We start from the raw sequence: 11,721 nt of genomic DNA, 5'->3' as shown, positions 1-11,721 counted from the left end.
CCCCTCAATAACATACATTTTTTACTGTCCTGTAGTCTCAGAAATCTTCCCCATGAGCATCTCTTTGAACATCCTGCTTTGAGCTGCTGCACACAGGTCAAACACTGTCAAGGACAGGACCTGACATGGTAGTTCCCAAATCAAATGCTTTTATCATCTGAGAGCAGAAAACAGTGTGAGGACTGTTACCAGTTTGGTGAGCACTGAGGAAAGTGCTCTCATCTCTCTAGATGGTAACACTGTATCTGTCATTAGGATCCCAAGGATTTCCCAAACCAGCCTTCCTTTAATTCAGGAGACCTTACCTGGAACACTAGTGAGAATTGTGCACTGTCAGGTCTCCTTCACACTGGAAGTACACAGGAGGCAGAGCAAACGAGTCCCCATTTTCCAGTTTAACTTCATGAAGGATCTTGGGCACTCCATTTTCCTTCCTTCCTTGCATGAAAGAACCTGAAAGGAGGCAGCATTCAATTAAAAAAAAAAAATCATAAAAAGAACTTGGAAAGCTGTTATCTTTATTTCCTTTTCCTCTGAACGTAACAAAGAAATTATACTGCCTGTTTGTGTAACATTAGGGACATTTAGATAAGCCAGGACAGTTATTTTGTAAACTCCTGTGGCTACACAGTACAATTAGTCTGCTCTACAGACAACACCACCAGCCCAAGGTCCCAACAAGCACAGATGTAAAATTTTAAATGTTGGTCAGCTACAGCAGTGTAAATCCCACATTGCACTGAAACAGCCTGCTCATGTGGAAGGTAATTATAGGTGTAATAAAACTGAATCAGAAACTGCCTATAAAACTGTTAGTAACTTGCAAATCACAAATAAGTTAATGTAACACTATTGTGCAGATCCCTTTATATTAACCCTGAACACCAGGCACATTTAATCTTGCTACAGCTTGCATTAGAATTCAACACACCTTCATTTTAATGGGTGATCAGCATGGTCACACTGAGCAATCCATGAAAAAAGTATTACTAGGTAACAGGGCAAAATAATTTTCTTGGACACAAAATAAAACAAATAGGACAGGACTTTTCCCTGGACACCTTGTTAAGAGTCATATCTAATCATCATACCCCACACACTGTTTGGAAAAATTTCAAAGGAGTGCCAGAAACTAACCACTAATATAGTGCCTAGAGCACCTTGGGAATATTTCCATTGAAAAACAGATCCTTATATTTTAATTTATAGACCAAGAGGACTGGATTCTAAAACTAATTTAAAAAAAATACTATTAGAGATTTTGCATGACTTCCATGGAAAAAATAGAAGTTGAGAACAAAGCTCGTGTATATGTGAACTTCTATCACCTGTGTAGACATCTGCAGAAGCTCAAAAAGGATGATCAGGATATGAAGACAAAATTCAGACTGAAATAAATAAGGATACAATTGAAACATTCCAATGCAATGCCAGGTGGCACAGGACAAGCAGGAGACAACTTGGGTTCAGGAGCAATGTCCGTGCCCTGTGTGAAATACATGCAATAGTTAAGTGCTGTGTACACAATTAAAAGCTTTAATAAAGATGTGGAAAGTAATGCAAAGTTTTTTTAAAAAAAAGATGGAAAAGGTACTTCACTGCCAACATGCTATTTAAAATTAAGGTAACTTTTGGACCAGAACCTAGACCACACATTCTTTTCTAACCATAAGTACTGAAGGGTGGGAGTAACAGCTGGTTTGATTGTAAGATAAGATAATTAGAGACAATCCATTCTCAGGAAAATTATACAAGAGTAAACCATGGTCTTGGGCAGTAGGTGTGTTACGTCCTTGGCTTGTTTGCAGGGTTTTTTTAAGGTCTTAAGAATAATTTCAGTTTTAAAACTTAGCACTGAAACTTGAGTTTTGCTGCTGGAAGATCCATGTTTAATCCTTACACAGCATTACTTTCACATACTGAGGCCGACATCACGGGTAGTCAAAGAATATGTTTAATAAAAAATAATTAAACTTCCATTTGCTCTATAGAACATCATAGAAAGTAATTCAATAAATTACAAATGACTTTTTAAGACGCTTGTTCAACTACAGAAAGCAAATTCAGACTACACAGAACACAACTGGCAAATATTGCAAATGTCCAAAAAAAACCTGGACTAAGACTTGGATCATGAAGCCTGAAACAAGGGATAGAAATACAAGGCAATAACAGCTAAGGTTTTTTTAGTAACTACCAACACACACTTTATCATCACCTTGGATATCCTTTTAATTTTAACTTCAGTATTAGTGTAATTCTACTGAGGTTTCCTTATAACCCTTAACTTTATACAACCGTATTTGCATATAGTTTAGTTGATAGTGGGACATTTTTTCCCCCCTCTGAATCAAACTGATGAAAAATAACCCAAATATAATTATGTTCAAGTCTACACCAGCCTTCATTACTTGAAACTGTAATTGCCTTATTACATAGAAAGAATCACTAGAACAGTAACCAAACTTACTTGACCATAATAGGAAAATACTTTATTTCATAAATCTGATATAAATTAGGTTTTAGCCACAAGATTTAGGACTTGTTTTGTGGGGGAAGGGTGGGAAGTGATGGTATTGTTGACATACTCCATCAGCAAACGAAGTTAATAACTGCTTGTAAAACTTTGGCTATTTCATAGATGCATCCTAGTTAAATAAAAGTGCTATATTACATAAAGGGCAAAATATTAAATATGAAATACTTTTTCTTTTAATTATGAAGAATTGGCTACCCCCTTCTCTTGGCAGTTTTTGAATTTCACTATTGCTAAGACACTGCATGAAGGGCCAAAAATCAGAATACTATCTGGGAAAATACGTAACCAGCACAATCCAAATGGTACTTGTATAATTGTGTAAATTACATCTAATACTGCTTCTAATCATGGGGCTAGTTATTTTGCACATAGAAACTTATATTTCATTGGTAAAGTTCTTGATAAAAAACAACACAGTTGTTTTACTGTACAAGCAAGCAACAGAACTATATCAAAATATACAGTTTTTGTTTTTTATTTTTAAATTTATCCCTTTGTAAAGCTTTTTCCATGACTTTCACTAGTACCTGTATCTATTTTCTCTTAACACTTGCCTATTCTTGGACCGCAAATGATGTTACCAAGGTCACCTGAAGTCTCAGTCAGTTCAGAAGTTGCGTAAATGTGAATCTGGGCCTCGACCGTGTCAGAGTAATAGCAGCTTAAGAAGAAGGAGGAATCATATCACGCATCAAATCTTAGATTTTATATAGTAAAGGGTTCTAAGGATTTGGACTTGAAACAGATGCCTTATGCCCTGTTACTGTGGTTTTTAGGAATAATTTGTCTTCCTTACTATTCAAAGTGCTTTTTTTCTTTAGTGGGTAACTCAGCATAATATATGAAGTGATATCCCAATAATGATTTTGGAAAATATTTAGTCAGATTTAAGTCTGCAGAGAAGTTTAAACTCAAAAGGAGTTCAAAACTATCTGTACTTTAATTACCATTATTAACTGGGAACTCCAGGAGGTTTTATGACATAAAACACAAATAGAAATCTACACAAACAAAGCAAACAAACAATTTTTACATGAATTATGCAGTGTTGAAAGGTCTTTTCAGTGGCACTTTATGACAGTTTGCCTCTTCTGAGTCTTGGGGAAACTACTCCTCATTTTGGGACTTTTAATTCTGCAGAGGGAGCCCAAAACTTTGCTAGGTGTAAACTAAATAGACCTACCTGGTGCCAAGTAGCATGAGATAAGACAGTTTTTGCTTTAATTTCCCCTTACTGCTGTCAAATTGAACAGCTGCAATTAAGGGGGAAAGAAAACCCTAACAGTCTTATCTCAACTAACTCAGATTTTAACATGCTATACAGGATGTCTTTAAAAAACAAAACAAAACCTGAAAACAAGTAATAGAAACCAATGTAAACTTCCTAAACTAACTCAGCTGAGGTAACAGGTAGCCAGTTTAATTGGCTAATTGGGAAAATTTATCTTCTTTTAAACACACTTGTACCTGAATTGGAAACAGCAGTGCATCACAACACTAGAGCATTTTCATGTAATTAAAGCAATGGATGGTGATGTAGATTCTACAGCTTTCATGACATTCATTAGCTGCCCAAATTATTGCTGAGTTTTGATCTGTAAATTATAAGTGTCAAGGAGGCTGTAAAACTATATTCAAATTAAATCAATAATATGCATAAAGTATTCTGTGTTCACTGCAAATATATTAAATATACAGCTCTTACTTGAGCATTATTTTCATAAAATTAACCCCCCAACAAAATTATAATGCCTTTTGTTGTAATTTTACACCATTGTGTATTTGATAGTACATACAAGTTCAGAAACTTATGAACTTCAAGAAATATTACATGCAAAACGTCTCTGAAAGCAGTTTGCACTTCTAAACAAATACTGAAATGTTCGGTCAGTAAATCATTGATGCACTCAACACTGGGTTATTTACAATGAAATAATTAAAGAATAAATTCAAAATCAGTTTATAATTTAAGTGCAGAGTCTGGGGTCAGTCTTCATCACTAGAATCCGAATCCTCAGATGAAGACGATGTACTGTCAGATCCAGATGAAGCATCTGCTTTCTCTGAACCCTCATCTGTGCTGTTTTCATTGTGAGAGCTTGGCTCTGTTCCCCCTTTGTCTTCCTGATCTCTAACCCTAGAATTTTCCTCCTTTTCTTCTGTGGGCTTGGCTGAGCCTGTGTCATTGCTTTCATTGTTCTGTACATCAAAAATATTAGACTGAGACAAAGCTGGGATATGAAGATTAAGGCCTGGAGTGAGAAGCATCCCTGGGTAAAGTATGTTGGACAAAAGTAAAGGGTTAAGAGAGAGAGGATTGGCAGCTGCAGCGGCAGAGGATGTTGAAGGAGAACTTGAAACAGAGTTTTCACCACCAGTATCTGTGTTTTGGTCTTCTGTCCTTTCCTTCTTTGCATCTGTCTCCTTTGAATCGTTTCCCTTTTTCTCCTCCGAAATGGATTCTGTGGACTTTGTCAGGAGTCCTCCCATGCCCAGCAGGTTTGGTAATCCGGCCATCCCCGACAGCAGCATGGGGAACATGGCAGCCACGTTCTTGGCCTCTCCCGCGGCAGCGAGGCCGGCCGGCATTCCCATCAGTCCCGCCGTCACCTGCAGCGACTGCAGGTTCTGCAGGTTCTGCTGTAAGGCCTGGAGGCTGGGCAGGTCCACTCCCGGCAGCAGCCCGTTGGCGAGCAGGGGGTTGACGGACACGCTGGTGGCCGAGGCGGCGGCCGCAGCCGCCGTGGCCTTGGCGATCTCGCTCTTGGGGCGCCTCCCCCGCCGGCTCACCTCCTCCCGCACCACCGGGCCCGTCAGGATGCGGTCAAACATTCCTTCAGGGAGGAAGCCCTGCGAGAGACACAGCGGCACTTTAGTGCATTTTGGGAGCTTGAAGATGGCAAAGGAAAAGCAAACAGAGAACTCACATGTACAGAACAGTGTCAAAGGCCTGATCTCCAGACAAGCCCCTGGAATTTGTGCTGACTTGGTGCTACCACACCCCAAATGTGTAAACGCCCATCTCCACTGTGAGGGCTACACACGGATCTTCTCACACCCTATGCTAACCCACCAGTCATGGTCTCCTGGCACATCAAGCCAAATATAGCTAATTATAGGAGCAAGCTCAATCTAAGATCTAAGCCAGCATTGCTTTGAAATATTATCACACAGCAAACATTTGGCAGTTTAATTAGTTTTCAATTTAAAGTTAAATATGTGTGATTGCACACAGACCAACAATCTGAGCCCTTTTTATTTTTGCTAGTGTCTCTTTAATGTCCTTATATTTCATCTCATCCATAAACTGAAGAAAAACCAATAAAAACTCAACCTGAATTTAAATTAAATTCACAGTACTTCTATTTAGGACTTGTATAGCATTGCTTCACCACTTTAAGACCTCCTACCTAACAACAAAGAATTGAAATGAATACCAATATTCCCTTCGAAGTGCACTGTCTTGAGATTTCCTTTTTAAAATGGAAATCATAAAATCAAATATTACTCAACACCATAGTACAACTGCCTTTTTTTCCTCAGCAAATAACTCTAATTTATATTAGCTTAATACAACCAGAGGAATTCAGAACTCAAGTTCTGCTCTTCTCTGTTGTAGATAACTACTACTTTCTCAAAGTAATTCTGCTATTACTTATTTATACCTCTATTCAGAGGCATACACTATACAACACAACTTCTTGAAGTTTAAAATATATCCTTATCTTCAAGGCAAGACTAACTGATAGAATCCTCACTATCCTAATTTCTCAAAGGTGCACAATAAAAGTAAAAAAAGTATTTAAAATTAAGCATTTTTTTCTTCCCAACTGGAACTTTAGAGAAAGTATTCTCTTTCTTACATGATTTCTTGGGTAATATTTTTCCTAAAAGCCACTGGGCTATATTTAAGACATGAAAAGTCACAGTACTACAGCATCTTTAACAAAATCTCTAATTTGGGGTTGCTAGTCACTGTTCCACCCCTTTCTCCTATTCCAGCTGTGCCAGCAAAGCATTTACTGAACTAAGCTGGCAGAAAGCTGACACTGACTCCTGTCTGCTGTTAATGTAAGACCAGAAATGAAAATCACACCTCTTGGCATGCATTTTTTTGATGTTTGCCTTGTTTCCTTTCAGATACATTTCATGTCATGGTTATCTTATTCTGCAAATACTCACAGACTGTTTTACCACTTCTCCCCACTCAGGAGCCACTCCATACTCTGGATTTTCTTTCAAGAACCTGCACAAATCCTTCAGAGGGGGAGCAAATGCACCCCCAACCTGAGAAGCAGAAGATAGAAGTCAGTGAATATGGGACAACTGATAAACAAAAAGGCAACATTAATACCTGACTGTGTTTCATTTTTACCTTTTAAATAACACAGTACAAATAAAGCCTCATATCAAATTTTCATGAAGCATGATGCAGCTTTTGGCTGACTCCTGGTGATAGATGTGTATATGATTTGTTCTAAATCTACTAAACTCAAACTCATCTACTGAACTCAGTTTGAGATGTCAATATTTGACATTCCCACTGATTTTTAATTTTTAATGTTTATTCAGACATGCAATGAACAGAAGAGCAACTGCATGAACAGAAAACAATAGTCCAAGTATTACCAAGAAGATTTTAAGTACAACCCTGTTAAACCTTTATTCAGTATATAAATCCTATTCTCTCATCTCAGTCAACTTCTAAAAATACTTCTTTTAAGAGGCTCTGCCATTATGAAGTAAGTTCTTGAAGTTTTTTTCATGCAAAAAAGGCCAAGTTAAACTTACTAAACAGCATATCCTAATAAAAACATATAAGCGGGAAAGTAAGCTTTTAAATTAATTAGAGGTATAATTGAGATCCAGAAAGAAAAAAAGAAAATTTTCCAGTTTCTGCTTAACTTTCGCTATAAACTGCAACTTAAACTCGTATTTTCTAGGCTACTTTTGGTCCCTCACTCCCTGCTACTCAAAAGTATTACACAACTAAAAAGTAAATGAGAAAAAACAGACTTGGTGATACAGAGAAATTAGAGACAACTTATACATGGAAAAACTGAGATTAATTAAGTATCCAAATACCAACTATAGAGTGGAAATTTGAGAGGAAAAAAGCCATCATGAAAACACAGGTTTTCACAGTAAACAGAGATCATATCTCTCACTCCCTGATCCTCAACTTTGACAAGACCCCTCAGGGCACAACACTTGAAGAGCAGCCACGGATCCCAGTTTCAAGAGGTTCACAACCATTCTGGCTCCCCTTTGGAGCTGCTGTCTCAATACACTGAAGAGATTAAAGACTCAAATTCTGCCTCACCCTCCTGTACAGATGGGCAAAGCTCCTGACCTTAATATAGCAGCATACAAAAAAACCCCATCCTGCTTCCCTTGTAGCTGCTCTAACAAAAAGAGAATCTGGCAGTGCCACAAGGGAAAGGGAAAATGCTCCATACATGGACACAACAGCTCAAAGATTCCCCCTGGATTGCTGCTCTGGTGCACTGACATTCAAAGACACCATCACACAGATCTGTTCAATAGACACCAATAATGTTCTGCATGCTTTTCCTGAATATTGCCTTTAGCCTTCCCCAGAGCCTGTTCAAATGCGCTGTTCTGTTCCCAAACTTTGACCACCTGTACAAGAATTCAATTCAATGCCTGCTCTCACATCTTCCACTGCTGCCTTTTCACGTAAGAATTCCCGTTCTCCTTTTGTTCTCCTGTTCCCCTACCATTTCATCTAGAAATGTGACTGACAGCCAATACCTCCTGGTGGATCCATAAAGGGCAAATGCCAGACACTACTGATAAAAGCAAAATCATCCAGTACACATGATTGCCTCAATTCCAAAGGACAAGTTTCTATGCCGGATATACTACCAATAAAATTTCAATTGTGTCAAAAAGAGTAATGAGACGATTACAAAAAAAATCTCAAACTTCTGATGGAGTTGCCACTTTCATCACATATTTTGAACAGGTATTTAAGTGCTCCTGCCTCTGTCTGAGTCAATGGCACAAACACTGCATCATACAGAGTGTTCAGTTCTATAAACCATGGGCTAAGTTTCTATCTGTATCTTACATATTTTCATAGCTGCAAAAAATTTAGTAGAAGATTGTAATTGACTTTTTTGTTCTGTGCCAAAACTTTAGAACAAAAACCTTTCATCTGTATACTGGGAAAATTTTAGCAAGTGTAGTGTATCAAGTTCTTCATCTGGAGTAATTTTCCATTTGGGAGTATGAAAATGGGAACAGTATCATGAATACCTTTCTTGCATTTCTTCTATTTATGAGCTGAACACGTTCTTCACCAGTTAAACTGTTAACATCCAGTTTATTGGGGTTTCGACAACGGTGTCTTTTTTGTTTGGGCCTCCCATCGTGCAGCTGCATCCTCTGTTATAAAGGAATTAAAAAGCCAATTATCCTTCTGATATAACTGGTTTAAATACGATTTCTGTGCATTCTCTTCGAGTCAGGCATTTATTTGAAGCCAACTTCAAATACAGAAATATTTTAATAATAGTACCTATTTACTGATCACAATCATTTAATAAGCAGCCCAGTAAACAGCACTACGTCATCTCTCTGATGCCTCTGCTCATTGCTTTACTAATTTTTCAGTTTTTAACAGTGCTTTAACTATCTGGAAGATTGCTGCTGCTTTGTATTATCGTACTGGAGAAGGAAGGTTGTTATTCCAGATATCACACATGATTTTCTTACATTCTGCTAAACATTAAAAAGTCTCAAATTCACAAGTAACAGTATGAGAAGATCATACCCAAACAAACTACCATAGCACCCTACTGTAGGTATGAGATGCATTCCACAGTAAATTCTTTAATCCTCTTGCACATCACTAAATATGCTGTTACACATTTTCAGCTCTCATCATCACTATCAAGGTAATATTAGTCTTCTTATCCTAGATAATTTTTTAAATAATAAGTGAAATAATACAAAGATCAAATGTCTTGAGTTGGTATTGCTTTTCTTGGCAATCACATTCATGAGACAAGAGGAAGGCTTGCAGACCTCACACTTTAAAAAGAAATGGACATTTTTCTTTTCTAATGTGGAACAGAAGAACAAGGAAAAAATTCCCTATAACATAGAATACAAACCCAAATACAGAATATGTGAAATATTTTACTATTTAGCCAGGGAGAGGTGAAAGAACTACTCACAGGAATACAAGCTCCTGAATCTTCAACATATCCAGGATGTTCTTTAAGCCACCTTTCTAAATCTTTTCTTTTAGGGGCATCATCACCTGCAAGCCTTGTTCCGTCTTTTAGGTTAATAACAGGAACTGGGCTCTCTGCATCGAGCATGCCTTGGGACTGTGTGTAAGTGAGTGCTGGGTTTATTCCTGCAGCAACCTGGCAGGAGTTAATACCTGGATTAACCTGGAGAATAAAAAACATCTGCTTTACTGCACAGAAAACAAGCCATCACGATTATTTCATGTATAAGTCAATGCAAGCCACAGTTTTGCAGATCTCACTCAAGGACTTGGGCACTGCTCCTGCCACAGAAATCCCTTCAAGTCACTGCCCAATTAGGTCCCATAACAGATGTTACAGGCAGGTATGCCCAAGTGTTGCTATGTCAACCCACAAATTTTTAATAATGCATTGTTAAAGTTCATCAGAATTAAAGTTACAATTTAGAAACAGTTATTGATTTTATATATCTCAAACATTTAATGACACTCCACCAGTTTTCATCTGTGTAATCATAAGACATCAGCAAAAAATATCCCAAACCTCAAAGTTTTGACTACAAGCTTTTGTGGAGCAGGGACAGCTGGTTACGCTCAATTAAGGCACTAATAATAATAATTTTGATCTTATTTTTTGGATACAAAATCAAGTTTACTTACATGGTTAGGCTGTTTATTTCTATTCATAAAGAGGACATCAACCCCCTCCACATTCTTCCTTCTTCCTCGTCTCTTTTTGACTACAGGCTGACTGTCAACTATGACTCCATTGGCACTGGCTGTTAAGTGACTGGAAGTACCTAATAAATGAGGCAATAAAACTTGTGTCAGAAGCTTGTTTTATAAAGAGAAACATGTCTGAGCACAAAAAGGAAATAAAATTATTTGAATTAGTGTGAGTGTATGTAATTTCTACACGTAACAGCTAAGATAAATTGCCCTTTGTTTTATGACTGCTTAAAGCATCATATCAGGCTCTGAAAGGCACTTTACTATGAAAATTTCATTACTGCCCCTCCACCCCCCCCAAATTTATCTGTACAGGGATGATAGCCATTGAAAACTGTTGATATCATATACACAGAGAGGCAGACATCCGTAAATAAATGTTTAGCAAGACCTTAATGGTTTATTGCAAAATTGAAGCAGAAGCTGGTCTAAGTTAAGCATCCATTTCTAATAATTTCTAACATTTTAATCCAAATGTTAACTCCTTACTTCAGGCTCATTTTTATTTGTCAGAGTATACCTACTGTTACCTTGTTATGAAACAAGCTGTAAGTTTTTGGCTATAAATCAAAAATTGATTCTAGATTATTGTCCTCCACTGCCTCTTTATATGAGACACAAGGAAGGTTATGAAGAGTCCAAATTGGCAGAGGCATAAATCTGGAACTCTTCATCTTTATTTACAGACTAGCCACATTAAGTTCTGAGTTAAACTGATTACTGTCAGTGTACAGTGATGCACTTTATAATTATTAAAATCTTCTTTGGAGGAGGTTTACAGTGTTTAATGGCATCATTCTACTAAATTAACATTACAGTAATTGACACTGTGATAAGTATCAGGTGCTCCAAACTGGAGAAATGTCTCTACACTGGAGAGAATTTCTCCAGAGTGCAGTTTAGAACAACACTGCAAACAACTCTCTCCATTGGCAACTCATGGACATCAAGAGAAGAACCCAGAAGATTTAATACTAGATTACCCTTCTCCTTTCTGATGTTTTTTGTACCTGATTTGGGAAGTGATTTTGGGAAGTTGACAAGGCTGGTTTCTGAAGCATTCTGGAGTTCACGTAGCCGAGCCAGATATTGCTGCTGACCCAATGCACCCTCCTCGCTTTCAAACGGCCTTTTCTGAGACAGTCCCTGCTTCTGAAAAGTCAATTTCAAACCACCTTCCTGTTAAATAAATGCCAGGATTAGAAGAGCT

General features: G+C 37.6%; 1 protein-coding gene across 2 annotated transcripts in view; it reads right to left on the bottom strand.

Moving 5' to 3' along the window:
• Window positions 1-1,938: 1,938 nt before the first annotated feature.
• The window catches only part of CHD9 (chromodomain helicase DNA binding protein 9), a 71,699-nt gene continuing 61,916 nt past the window's right edge, over window positions 1,939-11,721 (bottom strand). For both annotated transcript variants that reach the window (XM_053952598.1, XM_053952599.1), the window contains exons 33-38: window positions 11,522-11,690; window positions 10,443-10,582; window positions 9,745-9,966; window positions 8,822-8,950; window positions 6,722-6,826; window positions 1,939-5,389 (exon numbers count right to left, since the gene is read on the bottom strand). In XM_053952598.1, coding sequence (XP_053808573.1) covers window positions 4,526-5,389; window positions 6,722-6,826; window positions 8,822-8,950; window positions 9,745-9,966; window positions 10,443-10,582; window positions 11,522-11,690 — 1,629 coding nt within the window. In that variant the 3' untranslated portion in view covers window positions 1,939-4,525. The remainder of the gene's footprint in view (window positions 5,390-6,721; window positions 6,827-8,821; window positions 8,951-9,744; window positions 9,967-10,442; window positions 10,583-11,521; window positions 11,691-11,721) is intronic.

This window comes from Vidua chalybeata, chromosome 11, assembly GCF_026979565.1.
Source record: "Vidua chalybeata isolate OUT-0048 chromosome 11, bVidCha1 merged haplotype, whole genome shotgun sequence".
NCBI classification, from domain to species: domain Eukaryota; kingdom Metazoa; phylum Chordata; class Aves; order Passeriformes; family Viduidae; genus Vidua; species Vidua chalybeata.
Note: the sequence above shows the minus strand (reverse complement) of the source record. Positions and strands in the feature narration are given on the sequence as shown.